Below are 22,262 nucleotides of genomic sequence, written 5' to 3'. Positions count from 1 at the left end.
ATAGATGGTTAAATAAGCACTGGGCTTGACTATATAGTGTCATGAGGCTATTAATGTATATAATATTTTGGAAAATAGAGGTTTAGTCTGCAGATATGTCTTAATTTAATTAAAGTCAGCGAGTCTGGGTGCTTTGATGTGTACTAGTTTTGCTATGTAAGGGAGATAGCGTGCATTTACATTTTTTGAATAAAGCATTCAAGAAGTGGGGTGAAAACTTGATGCCTATCTAGCAGATGCCAAGCCATATGTTTATATTACTAATAAAATTGGTACTATGAAAGGGGTTTCATTGTTAAAAGGTACAGTTCAAAGAGGCTGGTGAGACAATGAGAATTTGAATTCAATCAGTGGTGGTTGGTATAACTTCAGCAGTTTTCAGATATGCAGAGCAGAGGCAATGTGATGTTAAAAGGCAGCTGCAAGCCTCCAACTGGCTCCACAGTGAAAAGAGCCTCATTCTGAATTTGTAAAGTGTCATGAAGCTATTAATGTATATAATATTTTGGAAAATATTTTTCTTTTAAAATAGAGATTTAGTCTGTGAGTATGTCTTAATTTGATTAAAGCCAGCTAGTCTGGGTGCTTTGATGTGCTAGTTTGAGATGTAAACAGAGAGATAGCGTGCATTTGCATTTTTTGAATAGAGCATTCAAGATGTGGGGTGAAAATTGATGCCTTTCTAGCAGCTACCAAGCAATATGTTTATATTACTAATAAAATTGGTACTATGAAAGGTGCTTCATTGTTAAAAGGTGAAGTTCAAAGAGGTTGTTGATACAATGAGAATTAACATTCAATGGGCTGGTAGGTATAACTTCAGTAGTGTTCGGGTGTGCAGAGAGAGGCAATGTAAGATCAAAAGGCAGCTGCAAGACTCCATCTGGCTCCACAGTGAAAAGAACCTCATTTTGAATTTGTGAGGTGAAAATGCTTTACATGATGTTTTGGTTAAGTCTATGGGTTGCTGTTGCCCTAATGGAGATTAATTTTGGAATTTGTTAAAAGTTATGATAGTAGTAATTTGTAGCCATGTGTACTTTTTTAAAAATGTGTAAATTAATAAAATGTTTCATTTAGTTTAATGTAAAACCTCGAGAACTAGTGATTTGATTCCTGAGTTTAGAGTCGCATCTCAAAAATAACACTTAAAATTTTAGGTTATGACAGTTCTTTAAAATTTCCCTCTGGGATTTTTAAATAACTTCGTCTTACCAACTGCATCGGTCATAATAATTGGAGGCTGTGCCGGGAATTAATTATATCTCCACTTCCTCGACAGGTTAGGAATTAGTGAATCTTAAGCTTACAAGTACAAGAGACACTTTGAATTCAGGAGTTGATGAGGTATTTTAGAACATGGCTTTGGTAATTGCTAAGACTTGTCTGGGAGTAGAAGAGATAACTCTGATTGGTTTGGAGAGAATAACTAAAAGTAAGTTAACAGGGTTGATGGATAAGTTAAAATTGGGGTTACCTGCGGGAGCTAGGAAATCAGATATAGTTAAAAGTATAGCACACCATCTACAGTTGGAAGTGAAACCTGACACTAGTGAGTCACAGCTGGAGGTAGTGAGACTTCAGTTACAAATGAAGATGCTAGAGTTTAAATAAGCAAAGGAACTGAAAAGGTTTGAATTTGAAGCAAAGGATAGAGAAATTGCTTTTAAAAGGGAATTAGAAATTGTGAAGATAGAGAAGAAGGAAAGAGAAAAAGAAAGAGAGAGAGAATTCCAACTGCAAATGTTGGCAGTTAGGAAAGAGATGTCAGGGAGGATTTATCTCTAGAGTAGAACCCAGTGGGGATGTATTTAAATTTGTACAAGCTCTTCCAAAGTTTGAGGAAACAGATATTGAAGTATTCTTTATTTCAATTGAGAAGCTAGCCAAACAGATTAAATGGCCACAGGAAAACTGGACATTATTATTACAGTATAAGTTGTTAGGTAAAGCACATGAGGTATATGCTTCATTTACAGAAGAAATGTCGGTGATTTATTCCTTAGTTCTGCTGAAGAGTCATACGGACTTGAAGCGTTAACTGCATTCCTCTCCGCAGATGATGTCAGACCTGCTGAGTTTTTCCAGGTATTTTAATTTTTGTTTTGGATTTCCAGCATCCACAGTTTTTTTGCTTTTATCTTAGTGTTTAATTGACTGTCACTTCTCTTCAAGGAATGCCTACCTTGAAGAAGTATTGCTCTTCTCTCCGACAGGATTTCCGCCTCTCTCTTTTGCCTTCTTCACCTTCATTGCTTTCCATTTCTCTCCTGGTGTTTGACAAGGTGTTTACTAAAACTCGCTTTCACAGCTATATTTCCTTCCTTAATGACTGTCTCCGTCTCCGACTTACCCCACGTGGATTTCAACTGAAATTCCATCCCTCATGTTTCCAACCCACCCAGGATTACAGGTATCTCCGGGACATACAATGCTCCTCGGACTGCTGTTCTCATCGCATCCTGAGATCCACACTCAGTGCCATGCACCGCCATATGAACACACTCGACCTCTCCCTCCAGCGGCACCGACGCACCCTATTTCTAAGCTGCCTGTGCCCCCAGTTTCATTTTATTCTTCGCCTCATCCAACGCCTCAACAAGAAACTTTGTCTCTTTCTTTCAGGTGCAAAGGAACGCAAGCTCCAACAACTCACCGACATCAACGCCCATCCAGGACCCACCACCACTGCCCGTCCCTCTGTCCCCATCCCGTCTTCCAATCTCAGCCCTGGCCGTGTATTCACCATACCCCCTGACCTTCCCCTCTCTGATACTGAACGTTCAATGCTCAGCAAAGGACTCAGTTTCATACCCTTATGCCCTCATCTCAATGAATTTCGGACTCGGCACGATGCTGAACTCTTCTTCCGCCACCTTCGTCTCCGTGCTCACTTCTTTGGGCAGGAATCCTCTCCCCGTTCAACGGATCCTTTTACCCACCTCCAATATTCTCCCTCCACCAGGACCCCTCCCTCTGGATTCTTACCTTCTCTTGATCTTTTCATTGAGAACTGTCGGCGTGACATTAGTCGTCTCAATTTCTCTGCTCCTCTCACCCACTCTAACCTGTCTCTCTCTGAACTTGCTGCACTCCATTCTCTCAGGTCCAACCCTGATATTGTCATAAAACCTGCTGACAAGGGTGGTACTGTTCTTGTCTGGCGCACTGACCTCTACCTCGCGGAGGCTGAGCTTCCTCCTACCTCCCCCTGGACCATGACCCCACCACTGAACATCAAGCCATTGTTTCCAGGACTGTTACTGACCTCATCTCCTCTGGGGATCTTCCTTCCACAGCTTCCAACCTCATAGTCTCCCAACTTCGGACAGCCTGCTTCTACCTCTTACCCAAAATCCACAAACAGGACTGTCCCAGCAAACCGATCGTGTCAGCCTGTTCCTGCCCCACGGAACTCATTTCTTGCTATCTTGACTCCATTCTCTCTCCCCTTGTCCAGTCCCTTCCCATCCGCGATTCCTCTGACACCCTACATCATATCAACAATTTCCAGTTCCCTGGCCCCAACCGCCTCCTCTTCACCATGGACATCCAATCCCTCTATACCTCCGTCCCCCACCGGGATGGTATGAGGGCTCTCCGCTTCTTCCTCGAACAGAGGCCCGAACAATCCCCATCCACCACTACTCTCCTCCGTTTGGCTGAACTTGTTCTCTCTCTGAACAATTTCTCCTTAAACTCCTCTCACTTCCTCCAAATAAAAGGTGTGGCTATGGGTACCCACATGGGCCCCAGTTATGCCTGTCCCTTTATGGGGTATGTGGAACATTCCTTGTTCCACTCCTACTCCAGTCCCTTCCCACAACTCTTTCCCCGGTACATCGATGATTGCTTCAGTGCTGCTTCATGCTCTCGTCTGGACCTGGAAAAATTTATTAAATTTGCTTCCAATTTCCACCCCTCCATCATTTACACATGGTCCATCTCTGACACTTCCCTTCCCTTCCTTGACCTCTCTGTCTCAATCTCTGGTGATAGACTGTCCACCAATATTCATTACAAGCCTACCGACTCCCACAGCTACCTTGACTACAGCTCCTCACACCCCGCTTCCTGTAAGGACTCCATCCCATTCTTTCAGTTCCTTCGCCTCCGTCGCATCTGTTCTGATGATGCCACTTTCAAAAACAGTTCCTCCGACATGTCTTCCTTCTTTCTTAACCAAGGTTTTCCACCCACAATGGTTGACAGGGCCCTCAACCGTGTCCGGCCCATCTCCCACGCATCCGGCCTCACACCTTCCTCTCCCTCCCAGAACCATGATAGGGTCCCCCTTGTCCTCACTTAATACCCCACCAGCCTCCGCATTCAAAGGATCATCCTCTGCCATTTCCGCCAATTTCAGCATGATGCCACCACCAAACACATCTTCCCTTCACCGCCCCTGGCGGCATTCCGCAGGGATTGTTCCCTCCAGGACACCCTGGTCCACTCCTCCATCACCCCCTACACCTCAAACCCCTCCCACGGCACCTTCCCATGCAACCGCAGAAGGTGCAACACCTGCCCCTTTACCTCCCCTCTCCTCACCGCCCAAGGGCCCAAACACTCCTTTCAAGTGAAGCAGCATTTCACTTGCACCTCCCTCAATTTAGTCTACTGCATTCGCTGCTCCCAATGCGGTTTCCTCTACATTGGAGAGACCAAACACAGACTGGATGACCACTTTGCAGAACACCTTCAGTCTATCCACAAGCATTACCCAGACCTTTCTGTTGCTTGCCATTTCAACACTCCACCCTGCTCTCATGCCCACATGTCCGTCCTTGGCCTGCTGCAATGTTCCAGTGAAGCTCAACGCAAACTGGAGGAACAGCACCTCATCTTCCGACTAGGCACTTTACAGCCTTCCGGACTGAATATCGAGTTCAACAACTTTAGATCATGAACTCTCTCCTCCATCCCTTTCCCATCCCTTCTGCTGAAGAGTCATATGGACTCGAAACGTTAACTGTGTTCCTCTCTGCAGATGCTGCCAGACCTGCTGAGTTTTTCCAGGTAATTTTATTTTTGTTTTGGATTTCCAGCATCCGCAGTTTTTTTTGCTTTTACCCTTTCTGATCCCCCTTTTTTCCAATAATTTATATAGATTTTTCTTTTCCCACCTATTTCCATTATTTTTAAATGTATTTCCATCCATTGTTTTATCCCTACCTTTTAGCCTATTTCGATCCCTTCCCCCCACCCCACACCCACTGGGGCTATCTGTACCTTGCTCGTCCTGCTTTCTACCCTTAATTAGCACATTCCTGTAGATAATATCACCACCTTCAACACCTTTTTGACCTTTTGTCTGTAACATCTTTTGGTTATCTCCACCTATCACTGGCCCTCTATCCAGCTCTTCTTGTCCCACCCCCCCTTAAACCAGCTTATATTTCACCTCTCTTCTATTTTTACTTAGTTCTGTTGAAGAGTCATACGGATTCGAAACGTTAACTGTGTTCCTCTCGGCAGATGCTGCCAGACCTGCAGTTTTGCTCAAATTTTTGAGACACCTTACCCTTCCAAGGCAATTAGAGGTAGACTGGGCACTTTTCAGGAACAACTGTTGGGGCCTTAGGCCCATTCATGAGTTTGCTTAATATACAGTGAGCAGTAATCTGATTAGCATAGCCATTATCCTGCAGGGCTACCACTGACCAGAAACTGAACTGGACTAGCCATATAAATACTGTGGTTACAACAGCAGGTCAGAAGCTGGGAATCCTGCGATGAGTAACTCATCTCCTGACTCCCCAAGGCTTGTCCACCATCTACAAGGCACAAGTCAGGGGGGTAATGGAATACTCTCCACTTGTCTGGATGAGTGCAGCTCCCACAACACTCAAGAAGCTTGACACCGTCCAGGACAAAGCAGCCCACTTGATTGGCATCACATCCACAAACATTCACTCCCTCCATCACTGACGCACAGTAACAGCAGTGTGTACCATCTACAAGGCGCACTGCAGGAATTCACCAAGGCTCCTTCGACACCACCTTCCAAACCCATGACCACTACCATCTAGAAGCACAAGGGCAGCAGACTGATGGAAACATCACCACCTGGAAGTTCCCCTTCAAGTCACTCACCATCCTGACCTGGAAATATATCAACATTCCTTCACTGTTGCTTGGTCAAAATCCTGGAACTCCCTTCCTAACAGCACTGTGGGTGTACCTATACCACATGGACTGCAGCGGTTCAAGAAGGCAGCTCACCACCACCTTCTCAAGGGTAACTAGAGATGGGCAATAAATGATGGCCCTGCCAGTGAAGCCCACATCCCATGAATTAATTTTAAAAAAGGGATGGCTTTGATGCGCGCTATTTTAGCATCAAGCTTGCATGGTAAGCAAATGGCTCGGGCCCTATTTACGAGTTTGCTGATATGGCCAATCTTATAGTGCTTGCAACTGTGGAATCCCAAGATGTATATTGACAAGTGGATGTAGACAGTAACAGAAAATCCATTGCTAGCATGTCAAGGAAAGGGACCTCATTTTATTGCTCCATTTCTAAGGTAACCAGGATGGAGCTCAATAAGGTGTGTAAGGAAGTCCTTACCTGCAGCTGCAGATCCAAATATAGCAACTGTATCATCTACGTGTCACAATTATGCAAGGGGTAGGTGGTCAGGTGTCATTCCATCAAAGTGTGTTTCTCGTGGAAACTGACAAAGATGTTTGCAAGAACTGGGCCCAGAGGGGATCCCATGACAACACCATCTACTTGAGCATACACAGTGTTGTTAAAACCAAATTCAACTGCATGAGTTGCTGAGTTCATAAGTTCAATGAATACAATGAATACAATGACAATGGTTGTGTGCCTAGATCATCATGATATAGTGACATGGTTCCAATGTCTATGACTTCCTTGAATGGTATATTAGTGAATAGGCTTACAATGTCGAATGAGCACATGGACACAGGGCACAAGTCATGTTCTGATGAAGAGTCATACAGACTCGAAACATTAACTCTGTCTTCCTCTGCATAGATGCTGTCAGACCTGCTGAGTTTTTCCAGCTATTTTTGTTTTTGTTGCACAAGTCAGTATGATGGAATATTCTCCACTTGCCTGGATGAGTGTAACACTCAAGAAGATTGAAACAATTCAGGACAAAGCAGTCTGCTTGATTGGTGCCCCATTGATTGGCACACAAACATTCACTTCCTCCACCGCTAAACTTTTGCGATTCTTGCACTAAGACACCCATATCCCGCTGCATCTCAGAGCTCTGCAATCTCTCACCATTTAGATAATCTGCCTCTTTTTCATTCGTCCTGCCAAAATGGACAACCTCACATTTCTCGCATTATATTCCATATGCCATTTCTTTTCCCGCTCACCTAACCTATCTATATCCCTTTGTCACCTCCTTATGTCCTCTTCACAACTTACTTTCCTACCTATCTTTGTGTCATCAGCAAATTTACCAACCATACCATTGGTCCCTCCATCCAAATTATTTATATAAATTGCAAAGAGTTGATGCCCCAGCACTGATCCCTGTGGCACACCACTTGTCACATCCTGCCAACCAGAAAATGACCCTACTCTCTGTTTCCTGTTAGCTAGTCAATCTTCTATCCATGCTAATGTGTTACCACCTACACCATGAGCTTTTATTTTCCACAATAACCTTTTATGAGGCACCTTATCAAATTCTTTCTCAAAACCTAAGTACATTATATCCACTGGTTCCCCATTATCCACAGCACCTGTTACTGCTTCAAAAAAACTCCAATAAATTGGTTAAACATGATTTCCCTCTCGCAAAACCATGTTGACGCTGCCTAATTACCTTGAATTTATCTAAGTGCACTGTTATAATCTCTTTAATAATAGCTTCTAACATTTTCCCTATGACAGATGCTAAGCTAACAGGCCTATAGTTTCCTGCTTTCTGTCTCCCTCCCTTTTTGAATAAAGGGGTTACATTTGCTATTTTCCAGTCCAGTGGAACTTTCCCTGAATCCAGGGAATTTTGGAAAATCAATACCAACGCATCAACCATCTCACTCACCACTCCTTTTAAGACCTTAGAATAAGATCCATCAGGACCTGGGCACTTGTCAACCTAGAGTTCCAACAATTTGCTCAGTACCACTTCCCTGGTGATTGTAATTTTCTTGAGCTGCTCCCTCTCTTTCAATTCCTGATTTACAGCTATTTCTGGGATGTTTCTTGTATGCTCTATAGTGAAGACGAATGCAAAATACCTGTTTGATTTATCTTCCAACTCCTTATTTTCCATTATTAATTCCCCAGGCTCACTTTCTATAGGATCAATGCTCACTTTGTTAACTCTTTCCTTTTTTAAATATCCAAAGAAACTCCTACTATATGTTTTTATATTTCCAGCTAACTTTCTCTCGTACTCTCATTTTTTCTTCATTATCAATCTTTAGTCATTCTTTGCTGTTTTCTATATTCTGTCCAATCGTCCGACCTACCATCCATCCCTGCGCAATTACATGCTTTTTCTTTAAAGTTGATAATGTCTTTAACTTTTTTAGTTAACCACAGATGGTGGGTCTTTCCCTTGGAATTTTTATTTCTCATTGGAATGTATCTATTTCGTGTGTTATGAAATATCCTCTGAAATGTCTGCCACTGCATCTCTATTGACCTACCCCTTAATGTAAATTGCTACTTCACTTGTGCTAGCTCTGATTTTCATGCCCTCATAATTGCCTTTATTTAAATTTAACATACTAGTCTTAGACCCACTCTTCTCTCCCTCAAACTGAATGTAAAATTCAATCATATTATGATCGCTGATACCTAGGATAGAATTTTTCCTATGGCAGGCGGGGTGGGCGGGGGTGGGCGTGAATCTGATCGCTGCCTGCAATCGGCTGCGCACCACCATTTTACACCAGAGGGCTAATTACGGCCCGCCCAGTGTAACGTGTGGCCAGTAGCACTCAGTGCTACCTGCGTGGGCAGTGGGAGGAGGGAGAGTCAGAGCCTGCGTTCTTTCGTGCATGTGACAGTGTCACAGGAGCTGGGGCATGTTTGTGAAGTTAGGAACATTTATTTATTTATTTTATAAAAGCTTCAGGAAACCTCATCCTGCCCGTGGATGAAGTTTCCTAAAAAATGCGAAGGCCGCTTGGGCTCTTTGCCTGCCCACCAACCTTAAGGTTGGATGGGCAGGGTTCTTAACAAGTTTAATTACTTTTTTAACGTCCTTAATAGGCTGTTGACAGTTCAGCCACCTGCGGCGCACGCCCGCCGAACGAAATATTGAAATGATGCGCGATGACATCGGGACGCACGCCCAATATCATCACGTGTCATTTTATGCGTCGGCATGTCACGCCCGCCCCCGCATGCAGACCAGAAGATTCAGCCCCCAGTGGCGCCTTCACTATGAGGCGGTTAACTAATCCTTTCTCATTGCACAATACCACGTCTAGCATAGCCTACTCCTTGGTTGGCTGTAGGACATGTTGATCTAAGAAATTAACCCAAAAACACTCTATAAATTCGTCATCTACGCTACCTTTGCCTATCTGATTGTTCCAGTATATATGTAGATTAAAATCGCTCATGATAATCACTGTACCTTTCTGACAAGCTCCAATTATTTTTTCTTTGATACCCTGTCATACCATGTGATTACTGTTCGAGGGCCTGTACACGACTTCCACAAGAGCCTTCTTGCCTTTATCATTCCTTAGCTCTACCCAAACTACTTCTATAGCCTGTTTTCCTGAACTTAGTCCATCCCTCTCTATTTTGTTAATGTCGTTTTTAATTAACAGAGCCAGCCCTCCACCTTTTCCTAACTTCCCACCCTTCCCAAAAGCCACATACCTTTCAATATTCAGATCCAATCTATGGCATCCTGCAGCCTATCCTAATATCTCCTTATGCAGTTTGATGTCACATTTTGTTTGATAACGTTCTTGTAAAGTGCCTTGGGATGTTTTACAATGTTAAAGATGCTATAAAAATGGACATTGTTTTTATTGTCATTTTGCTGAATGTATTTAAGCCACTTCCAGAAATAGACAGAATGATGCTCAGCTCAGTGTGAAAACACTCACCTCAGAGCCTCACTGTCCTTGGCTGCCTTAATGGTGAGGATCTGTGAGGCAGTTACAGACAAGACCTCCACGTCAATCCGATTAAACTCATCAAAGCAGAACCACGCTCCAGACTGAGCTATTCCAGAGAACAATTTCCCCATCATCTAAAGGGAGGGGAGGTGGGCAGTGGGGGAGGGGAAATATAAAGAAAAGGCCAAAGTTAATGACAGTCTTCATTACCAGAGCTGCCTATTGAGGGGAGCATCTGTGTGGTAATATCTGCTTACCTTTACTGGAATGAGGTTTTAATTAACTAGATGGCAGTGCCCGGCTGTACATCACAGCTGTGGATGATCAAAGTGACAGCTTTGCTGCTTTCAAATGTAAGAAATGTATTAGTGTGTGCCAATAACTAATTTGCTCCATTATGCTGTGTAAATTCGCTTTTACCTGGAGGCAGGTGAGGTTGGGGGGTGGGTGCTGGGTACTGCTGGGGCTTATGTCCTAAGTGATGTAATATGCTGACAAACTGGGAATTGGAACAATCAAATCTAACAAGGGTGGTCAGAAAACAAGACCTGGTGAGGATAGTTAATCAGGAGGAATCAGAATATACTGAATCTTGGGGTTTAGTTTTAGTCCCAGGGGCATTGATTACCTTTCAATACCTCACCCAGGCATCATGACTGAGCCTAGATGGTGAGTGTCAGTGGGTTCCTGGACTATTGAAGCTCAAAATCAGACTAACTCACTGCCCACATTCGAAGCTTCCAGTAGGACTGACCGGTGGATCTAAGGTCCTGGTTGCTTAAACCCTTCTGAGGTTTGGGATGTTGAGACCAATTATATCATTCCAGCTTGTTGATAACAGCTGGCTCATCACCGACCAGAGATTAAACCTGGAACCTTCTGGTCTCCATAGCTATTACTAAATAATGTAATTCCTTTCATCAGTAGCTAGCCCAGCAGGGAATGGATTGAGGCCAAAACTTAAGCAGAATTAAATAAGAGTAATAACAATAATGGCCGAACAGCTGAAGGTACTTTCAGGGGCTGCAGTTCCTTTTCCCTTGATCTAGATGTCTCTGGCAGGATTAATCCCTTCACCTGAGTTTGACTCCAGTTCAGGCTGGTGGAAAGATCAAGAAGCCCAAGATTCAGCGATTTGATAATCCATGCTCAAAGGAAAAGTGACACATAGAATAAGCTCAACGTTCTTACAGTTCTGTTGCTGACCACGCTCTTCCCATTAGAAGCACAGAATTTACCCCACAGTCTCCTCTCTCACTGCTACCTCAAAATGGTCTATATGAAATGTGTTTGGTGGTCTCAGGAATGTGCCAACATAGGGTAGACATTGGGAAGGGATGAGGATCATTTAGCTTCTTGAGCCTGTTCCATTTGGTGGATCTAATATGCAGACTCCCAACGTTCTTACAACTAAAGGAAGTGCAAGAACAGAGAGACCAGTGGGTGATTGTGCACAAACCTTTGAAGGTGCACAAAGCACTTAATAAAGCACATGGGATTCTAGGCTTTATAAATAAAGGCATGGAGTACAAAAGCAAGAAACTATGCTAAACCTTTATAAAACACTAGTTTAGCCTCATCTGGAGAATTGTATTCAATACTAGGCACAACACTAGGAGGAATGTGAAGGTTTTGGAGAGCGTATAGAAGAGATTTCCTCGAATGGTTCCAGGAATAAGTGAGTGCATGGGTAGGCTTGAGGAACTGTGGTTGCTCTTCTTTGAGCAGAGAAGACTAAGAGGAGAGCTCATGGAAGTGTTTAGAACCATGAAGGGTTTAGACAGAGTAAACAAAGAGAAATAAAAACAGAAAGTATTGTAAATACTCAGTAGGCCTGGCAGATTCTATGGAGAGAGAAACAGAGTTAACATTTTGAGTCCAATATGACTCTTCTTCAGGAAGGTACAAATGTGATGGGTTTTATGCCATCGATAGGGGGGGATAGGAGAGGAAGAACAAAAGGAAAGTTCCGGGATAGGGTAGAGGGCGGGAGAGATTAAATGAGGAAGATGCCATAGAACAAAACTAAAGGGGGTGGTATGGTTGCAGTAAAGAAACAAAGCATTTTTCCAGAGTGAGTGTAAATGCCAGAATAATGAACAGTTTTGTCCGAAAGCAAAAATATGAAAAACAAGATTAAGACCAGCACATGGCAAAAAACAGAATCAAAATGGAGGACAGAGTTCATGGTCTGAAATTGTTAACTCAAGGACTTACAGAAATTGTTAGCTCACCACCTTCTCAAGGGCAACTAGGGATGGGCAATAAATGCTGGCCCAGCCAGCGAAGCCCACATCCTGTGAATTAATTTTTAAAAAATGTTGAGTCCAGAAGGTTGTAAAGTGCCTAATTAGTTGCTGAGATGATGTTCCTCAAGCTTGCGTTGAGCTTCACTGGAACACTGCAGCAGGCCAAGAACAGAAACATGAGCATGAGAGTAAGGTGGTGATTTAAAATGGCAAATAACCGGAAACTTGGGTTATGCTTGTGGACTGAATGGAGGTGTTCTGCAAAGCAGTCAGCCAGTCTGCGTTTGATCTTCTGCATGTATAGGAGACTGCATTGTGAGCAGCGAATACAGTATACTAGATTGAGAGAAGTACCAATAAATCACTGCTTCATCTGGAAGGAGTGTCAGGGGTCTTGGATGGTGGGGAGAGAGGAGGTAATAGGACAACAGTCACACGTCCTGTGATAGGATGGGAAGGTGCTGTGGGAAGAAGATGAGATTTTGGGGGTAATTGAAAGTTGGATCAGGATATCACGGAAGGAACTGTCCTTTCGGAATGCGACAGAGGGGCGGGGAGGGGAAGACGTGTTTGGTGGTGGCATCATGCTGGACGTGGCGGAAATGCTGGAGGATGATCCACCGAATGTGGAGGCCAGTGGACAAGGGGAACCTTACTGTAGTTCTGGGAGAGCGGGGAGGGGGTGAGGGAAGAAGTACAGGAAATGGGGTGTACATGGTTGAGGGCTCTGCCAACTACAGTGGGCAAAATCCTCAGTTTCAGATTGCCAGCATCCACAGTATTTTGCTCTTATTTTCATAAGTAAAGGGAAACTTTTTTTGGTTGATAACGAGAGGGGACAGATTTAAGGTGATTGGAAAAAAACCCAGAGGAGACATAAGGAAAACTTTTTTTACACATGGGTGGCTAGTATCTGGAATACACTGCCTGATAAAGTGGAAAATACAGATTGAATAGTCGCTTTCAAAAGAAAATGGAATAAAAATTGCCAGGGATATGGAGAAAGGGCAGGAAGTGAAACTAACTGGATTGCTTTTCGTAAGTTACAGCGTAGACCCAATGGAAGGAATGACCTTTTTCCATGCTGGACTATTCAAGATTCTATGAACTGCATTCCTCCAATGCCAGGAACTACAGACCAAAGGTCCAGAATTCTGGCTGGGACTGCTGTCAATTATTTGGAGCACATCTCAATTTGGTGGGACATTTTGGGAAGAGGAAAATGAGCAGGTACAGATAAAGTGGGGAGAGAAACAAAAGGAAAAGGAAATGAAGTTCATTGGATTTGGAGAGGGACTGACAAAACACAAGCAGACCAGCAAGCAAACAGTGGAACCCGGGAGATGTGGCAAAAACAAGCATTAACAAAGTGAGCGTCAGTCCTATAGAAAGTGAGTCTGGAGAATTAATAGTGGAAAGTAAGGAGATGACAAATTAATTCAAGTTATTTTGCATCAGTCTTCATTATAGAGGACACAAGTAACACCCCAGGAATAGCTGCAAATCAGGAAATGGAAAGAAGGGAGGAACTCAGGAAAATTATAATTACCAGGGAAGTGGTATTGAGTGAATTGTTGAAGCTGCGGGCTGATAAGTCCTTGGGTCCTGATAGACCTCATCCTAGTGTTTTCAAAGAAGTGGCTAGTGAGATAGTTGATGTGCTGGTTTTAATTTTCCAAAATTCCCTAGATTTGGGAAGGCTCCATTAGATTGGAAAATAGCAAATGTAATTCCTTTATTCAAAAAGGGAGGGAGACAGAAAGCAGGAAACTACAGACAAGTCAACTTAACATCTGTCATAGGGGAAACGTTAGAAGCTATTATTAAAGATATTATAGCTGGGCACTGAGAAAAATTCAAGGCAATCAGGCAGAGTCAACATGGTTTTGTGAAAGGAAAATCATGTTTAACCAATTTATTAGAGTTCTTTGAGGGAGTCATGTGTGCTGTGGATGAAGGGGAACTGGTGGATGTTCTGTACTTAGATTTCCAGAAGGCATTTGATAAGGCGCCACATCGAAGGTCATTGCGGAAAATAAAAGCTCGTGGTGTAGGGGGTAAGATATTGGCATGGATAGAAGATTTCCTATCTAACAGGAAACGGGGAGATGGCAATAATGGGTCTTTTTCAGGTTGGCAAGATGTGACGAGTGGTGTGCGACAGAGATCAGTGATGTTGCCTTAAGTTCTTACAATTTATAGAACTGACTTGGGTGAAGGGACCAAAGGTGTGGTTGCTAAATTTGCTGATGACACAAAGATAGGTAGGAAAGTAAGTTGTAAAGAGGGCATAAGAAAGCTACAAAAGGTATAGATAGGTTAAATGAGTCTGCAAAGATGTGTACAAAGATTTGGCGGCTTGTCATATGAGGAAAGGTTGGACGGGTTAGGCTTGCATCCACTGGAGTTTACTCTTCTAAACTTGATAGGGTGAACGTGGAGAGGATGTCTCCTCTTGTTGGACAATCTGGAACTAGGGGTCACTGTTTAAAAATAAGGGGTGGCTCATTTAAGGCAGAGATGAGGAGAACTTTTTTCTTTCAGAGGGTCGTGAGTCTTTGGAACTCATTTTTATTTATTCATGGGATGTGGGTGTCACTGCCTGGGCTAGCATTTATTGCCCATCCCTAGTTGCCCTTGAGAAGGTTGTGGTGAGCTGTCTTTTTGAACTGCTGCAGTCCATGTGGTGTAGGTATACCCACAGTGCTGTTAGGGAGGGAGTTCCAGGATTTTGATGCAGCGACAGTGAAGGAACAGCGATATATTTCCAAGTAAGGATGGTGTATGACTTAGAGGGGAACTTGTGGGCCGTGGCGTTTCCATGCATCTGCTGCCTTTGTCCTTCTAGATGGTAGTTGTCGTAGGCTTGGAAGGTGCTTTTTCAGGAGCCTTGGTGCGTTCCCGTATTGCATCTTTTAGATGGTACACACGTGCATCATTGGTGGAGGGAGTGAATGTTTGTTGATGGGGCAACCAAGCGGGCTGCTTGTCCTGGATAGTGTCAACCTTCTTGAGTGCTGTTGGAGCTGCACTCATCCAGGCAAGTGGAGAGTTTTCAATCACACTCCTGACTTCTGCCTTATAGATGATGGGCAGATTTTGGGTTACTCGCCACAGGAACCCTAGCTTCTGACCTGCTCTTGTAGCCACAGCATTTATATGGCTTGTCCAGTTCAGTTTCTGGTGAATATTAAATCCCAGGATGCTGATAATGGGGGATTCAGTGATGGCAATGCCATTGAATGTCAAGGGGAAATGGTTAGATTCTTTCTTGTTGGAGATGGTCATTGCCTGGCACTTTTCTGGTGTGAATGTTACTTGCCACTTATTAGCCCAAGCCTGGATATTGTCCAGCTCTTGCTGCATTTGGACATGGACTGCTTCAGCATCTGAGGAGTCATGAATGGTGCTGAATACTGTGCAATCATCAGCGAACATCCCCACTTCTGAGCTTATGATGGAAGGGAGGTCATTGATCAAGCAGCTGAAGATAGTTGGGCCTAGGACACTACCCTGAGGAACTCCTGCAGTGATGTCCTGGAGCTGAGGTGATTGACCTCCAAAACCATCACCATCTTCCCTCATGCTAGGTAAGACTCCAACCAGGGGAGAGTTTTCCCCTTGACTCTCATTGATTCCAGTTTTGCTAGGGCTGATTGATGCCACACTCAGTCATTGAACCAGGGTTGATCCCCTGGCTTGGTGGCAATGGTAGAATGGGGGATATGACAGGCCATGAGGTTACAGATTGTGTTCGAGTACAATTCTGCTGCTGCTGATGGCCCACAGCACCTCATGGTTGCCCAGTCTTGAGTTGCTAGATCTGTTTGAAATCAATCCCACTTAACAAGGTGGTAGTGGCACACAACATGGTATCCTCAATGTGAAGACAGGGCTTCATTTTCACAAGGACCGTGCAGTGGTCGCTCCTACTGAAACTGTCATGGACAGGCACATCTGTAACCGGCAGGTTGTTGACGATGAGGTCAAGTATGTTTATTCCACTTGTTAGTTCCCTCACCACCTGCTGCAGACCCAGTCTAGCAGCTATGTCCTTTAGGACTCAGGTAGCTCGGTCTGTAGTGGTGCTATCGAGCCACTGTTCGTGATGGACAAAGTACATTCGGTGCCACCCTCAGTGCTTCATCCAAGTGATGTTCAGCATGGAGGAGCACTGATTCATCAGCTGAGGGAGGACGGTACGTGGTAATCAGTAGGAGGTTCCTTTGCCCATGGTTGACCTGATGCTGAGACTTCATGAGGTCCCACGTCGATGTTGAGCACTCCCAGGGCAACTCCCTCCCAACTGTACACCAGTGCGCTATGCCATCTCTTGCTTGGTTTGTCTTGGTGGTGGGCCAGGACATGTCCAGGGATGATGATGGTGGCGTCTGGGACATGAGAGATAATGTATAATTCCACATGCATGGCTATGAGACTTGTCTGTGAGCCGGCCATTGTCATTTCTGCTGCCTCAGTCAATGTCAGGTGGTCTGTCTGGTTTCAATCCTTTTAGCAGTTTGATACAACTGAGCAAGATTTTTAAGAGTCAACTCCATTGCTGTGGATATGGAGTCAGGTGTGGGCCAGACCAGGTAAGGTCATCATCGGATCTCTTTCTCTAAAGGGTATTAGTGGACCAGATGGGTTTTTACAACAATCAACAATGGTTTCATATCATCAGTAGACTTGTAATTCCAGATTTTTACTAAATTCAAAGGTGGGATTTGAACCCAGGACTCCAGCGCATTATCCTAGTATAATTGTACTCTATACTTTAGTGATAATACCACTATGCCACTGCCTCTCTTCCTCAAAATACTGTGGAAGTAGAGTCTTTGAATATCTTTAAGGCAGAGCTAGCGAGATTCTTGATTAACAAGGGGGTGAAAGGTTATCGGGGTTAGACAGGAGGTTACAATCAGATCATCCATGATCCTATTGAATGACGGAGCTGGCTCAAAGGGCTGAGTGGCCTATTCCTGCTCATAATTCTTATGCTCATATGTAAATTTTAAAACTACTATGAGAAAAGGCAGCAGTATCAGGGACAGACTCTCAACCCTGCAGGAATCACACTTTATTCCAAATCATGACTCCAATTAAATTTTTCATTGCAGCACAGATTGAGAAATATGAGCTTGAGAAACAGTCAGGCACTTGGAGAGAGTGTGTCAACAGTAAGCAAAGTAAAACAATGAAAGTGGGACAGGAATTCCTTTTTTTAACATTTACAACATCAGCATTTCAGTCTCTTTGATGCACCTGAACGTAAGCAGAAACAGCTGTGCAAGATACTGCAATTTCAGCATCTTAAGCAATGTTTTAGGTTGGTTCATCACTTCTTTTTTCCTAGATGGAGGGATGGATGCTGTGGGGAGGTGGTGGAGATGGCATACAAGGCTATGGGCCTAGTGCTGGAAAACGGGATTAGAATAGTTAGGTACTTGTTTGACTGGCACAGACTCAATGGGCCGAAGGGCCTTTTCCTGTGCTGTAGACCTCTATGACTCTATGAGATTAATGTTTTGACAAATCATGGTTAGGGAAGCTAATACTTCATGAATGGATTAATTTTTCATGGCTTTAGCCAGCGTCAGCAGCATGGGACTCCCAGACGTCAATGTGTGGAGGCAAGTACAACATGAGTTTGATGCTGAACAAAGCTGCCTCCAATCTACCCAAACAAGGTGCATCATGCACCACCATATAAAAGCCCCTGACAGGCCGAATCGAGGTGACGATACTCAGGGTGAATTCTCCAACATATGCGCTGGAAGGGCCATTGAAACAGAAGCTTTGCTAAGGTTTCTGCAGTTGTCCCATTGAAGTTCTGGCAGATGTGAGGGAGAATCCACCCACCCACCTCTTGCTGAGAACACAGAACAGTGATAAACATGATCTTTGTTCACCTAGATTTATTAAGAAATCCAAACAGTTTGAGGTAATGTTTTCAAACCTCCTACCCAAACAGCAGCACCTCAATGCGGATCTTTAAAAAGACCAGAGGTCATGGCCTCGCTTCACTGACACTGTGAAAAGCAGCCAAATATTAATAATTAGTTATTATTGAATCGCATGCTCCAGTGAATTCCTGATTTGTCACAAGATAATTCCCACATATTCAGAAAACAAAAATAATTTGGGGGGCATTTAATCCGGCCCTTGGGAACAGGTAGCAAGGGCTGGGGGAGGGGGAAGAGCATAGAATCATGAGGGAAGGTGGAGGGAAGTGGGAATGCCTGTCCCCTTCCTAAGTCCAATTCAATCAAGGGTGGGAAGGTCGAGGATTGTTTTTTGCCCAGAGGCCAACTGAGGCCCTTAAGTGGACAATAAAAGGTCACTTAAGGGACTTGACTGACCCGTTGTGGTATTTCTATGTTTGCTTAACACAAGTTTACCAATCTCACACAGGGCTGGATCACTAAATGTAGATTCGGTTTATTTGAATATAGAGTCATAGAGTCATAGAGTTATACAGCACAGAAACAGGGCCTTTGGCCCATTGTGTCCATGCCGGCCATCAGCACCTATCTATTCTAATCCCATTTTCCAGCACTTGGCCCATAGCCCTGTATGCTATGGCTTTTCAAGTGCTCATCTAAATACTCCTTAAACGTTGTGAGGGTTCCTGCATCTACCACCCCCTCAGGCAGTGTGTTCCAGATTCCAACCACCCTCTGGGTGAAGAAATCTTTCCTCAAATCCTCTCTAAACCTCCTGCCCCTTACCTTAAATCTATGCCCCCTAGTTATTGACACCTCCGCTAAGGGGAAAAGTATCTTCCTCTATTGTTCTTGCTATCGAGGGAGTGCAGCGAAGGTTTACCAGACTGATTCCTGGGATGGCGGGACTGACATATGAGGAGAGATTGAGTCGATTAGGATTATATTCACTGGAGTTCAGGAGAATGAGGTGGGGTCTCATAGAAACCTATAAAATTCTAACAGGACTAGACAGGGTAGATGCAGGAAGGATTTCCCGATGGTGGGGGAGTCCAGAACCAGGGGTCATAGTCTGAGGATACAGGGTAGGCCATTTAGGACTGAGATGAGGAGAAATTTCTCTAACCAGAGAGTGGTGAGCCTGTGGAATTTGCTACCACAGAAAGTAGTTGAGGCCAAAACATTGTATGTTTTCAAGAAGGAGTTAGATATAGCTCTTGGGGCAAAAGGAATCAAAGGATATGGGGAGAAAGCGGGAGCAGGCTATTGAGTTGGATGATCAGCCATGATCATAATGAATGGCAGACCAGGCTCGAAGGGCCGAATGGCCTACTCCTGCTCCTATTTTCTATGTTTTCTATGTTTCTATCTACCCTGTCTATGTCTCTCACAATTTTGTATACCTCTATCAGGTCCCCCTGTAGCCCTTCTCTGCTCTAAGGGAAACAACCCTAGTCTATCCAGTCTCTCTTCATAGCTGAAATGCTCCAGCCCAGGCGACATCCTGGTGAATCTCCTCTGCACCCTCTCCATTGCAATGACATCCTTCCTATAGCGTGGTGACTAGAACTGCACTCAGTACTCCAGCTGTGGCCTAACTAGTGTTTTATACAATTCCAAGATGTAGTACAGGATTGCTCAGCAGACAGACTTACTATAAAGATTCAACAGCTATTGTTAATAGGAAAGTGTAGCTGCAAGTACTTCACACCACATGCTGCTAGTTAAACTGAAACTCCTCAGCACAATGTCTGCTGGTCACTTGGTTTACATGCTGACTACTTCTCATTAGCATACCTCTCTTAAAGCGATATAATAATACCAACGCTGCTGGTAATTCTAATGTTCCATAAAATATGGTGGCCTTCCCGCAAGCTCTTCACGTGGTGGGGGTGGGGGGGTCCTCCTGGTCCTCTGTGGTTCATGGAGGCACCCACCCCCCATTAAAACAGCAACCCCCCCTCCCCCCACCAATGATTCCCCTCCCCAACCACCCTCAACGGCACCTGCCTGATTGGCCCCAATGAACCCGACTCCACTTGCCTAGGTCTGACTGATGGGCATAGAATTGTGTTGGGGCTCCTGGAAATGGCTGGGGTAGATTACTCTCAGCTTTCCAGCCCTTCATCGGGGTCACTGCTGCTGGCACAAAATTCAATCCTTTATGTGCAATCTGACAATTTATCCTGTTGCTGTAAATACGTTGGGTGCTTTCGGCTGCACCATCTCTCACACATATTTTTCATTTTCTCTAGCTCTCATATTCATCATGGTAAGCAAAGTCACATTAGGGCAAGTACAGCATGAGTTAGATACCGAGTAAAGCTCCCTCTACACTGTCCCCATCAAACACTCCCAGGACAGGTACAGCACGGGGTTAGATACAGAGGAAAGCTCCCTCTACACCGTCCCCATCAAACACTCCCAGGACAGGTACAGCACGGGGTTAGATACAGAGGAAAGCTCCCTCTACACTGTCCCCATCAAACACTCCCAGGACAGGTACAGCACGGGATTAGATACAGAGTAAAGCTCCCTCTACACTGTCCCCATCAAATGCTCCCAGGACAGGTACAGCACGGGGTTAGATACAGAGGAAAGCTCCCTCTACACTGTCCCCATCAAACACTCCCAGGACAGGTACAGCACGGGGTTAGATACAGAGGAAAGCTCCCTCTACACTGTCCCTATCAAACACTCCCAGGACAGGTACATAAGAACATAACAAATAGGAACAGGAGTAGACCATTCAGCCCTTCGAGCCTGCTCCACCATTCAATAAGATCATGGCTGATCTGTTTTTGATTTGAATTCCACATTCCAATCTAACCCCAATAACATTTGATTCCCTTGCCGAGAAAGGATCCATCTCTGCCTGAAAAATGTTCAGTGACCCCGCCTCCACCGTCTTCTGAGGCAAAGAGTTCCAAAGTCGCACAACCCTCTGAGAGAAAAAAATTATCCTCATCTCTGTCCTAAAAGGGCGGCCCCTAATTTTAAAACAATGCCCCCTAGTTCTGGACTCACCCACCCTTTCCACATCCACCTTGTCAAGGCCATTCAGGATCTTGTATACTTCAACGAAATCACCCCTCACTCATCTAAACGCCAATGGAAACAAGCCCAGGCTGTCCAATCTTCCCTTGGTACAACCCTCATCACACCATTCACTTTCAATGCCAGCCATCATAACAACCAGCTGAGAGAAGGGGAGACAGATTGAGAAAGGCAATTTTCATCCCAACATTATGAGCTGCAAACAAATCCTGGCTTTCGAGATGACAGGCAGTGCACCAGGTCACGTGTCAACTTGATTTAGTCTACTAAGATGCCCTTGAGTCAGATTACTGACTGAGATAAGTTAAGGTCAACTGAGTTGTTCAGATGAGGTTGTTTAATTCACTGATAAAACCTATGCTATTTGTTACAGTAAATGTAGTCGAGTATTTTTACCTTATAATCCAGAGCTTCAGAGCAATTGAAGACAACACAGTGCTTTCCCAGAGCCTGAAAAACAGAATCACATCTGAGTGTCAAATTGTTATAACCTTTATAAATAAATCACTGGTTAGGCCTCGGCTGGAGTACGATGATCAATTCTGGGTTCCACGCTTTAGAAGGCCTGGGGAATTGCTGGGGAGATTTATTAGAATGGTACTGGGTTTGAGTTATTTGGATAATGCATGACAAGCTACAGGCATTTTAGAGGCCCTCCCATCTTAAGAACTTCACCATGCCTCCTTCCCACCTGACTTCTTGGATGGGCCAGTGGGATTTGGCGACTGAGAGGCTGAGAGGGGGAGCATCTTCTTTCCCTGCACACCTTCCACATATCCATCCATCTGCTTCCAGTAGTGTTAGAGGTTCAGAATCAGTGCATACCCAACACAATAATCAGCCCCAGGAAAAGCACAATGTGTGGTTCGAGAAGTTGGTGGCTAGAGGTGGCAGCAGCTGTCTGTTCCAGCCTTGTCACATTCCATGCAAA

The 22,262-nt window shown here is 44.4% G+C and overlaps 1 protein-coding gene across 1 annotated transcript in view; it reads right to left on the bottom strand.

Annotated features, from left to right (window-relative positions):
* LOC144681154 (dynein axonemal heavy chain 6-like) overlaps positions 1–22,262 on the bottom strand; it is a gene marked incomplete at its 3' end in the record, with an annotated part of 934,896 nt that overhangs the window by 640,613 nt on the left and 272,021 nt on the right. Inside the window, exons 27-28 of the mRNA XM_078542881.1 lie at positions 21,728–21,781; positions 10,069–10,214 (exon numbers count right to left, since the gene is read on the bottom strand). Of these exons, the coding sequence (XP_078399007.1) occupies positions 10,069–10,214; positions 21,728–21,781 (200 nt within the window). The remainder of the gene's footprint in view (positions 1–10,068; positions 10,215–21,727; positions 21,782–22,262) is intronic.

This window comes from Cetorhinus maximus, chromosome 5, assembly GCF_964194155.1.
Source record: "Cetorhinus maximus chromosome 5, sCetMax3.hap1.1, whole genome shotgun sequence".
Taxonomy (NCBI): Eukaryota; Metazoa; Chordata; class Chondrichthyes; order Lamniformes; family Cetorhinidae; genus Cetorhinus; species Cetorhinus maximus.
Note: the sequence above shows the minus strand (reverse complement) of the source record. Positions and strands in the feature narration are given on the sequence as shown.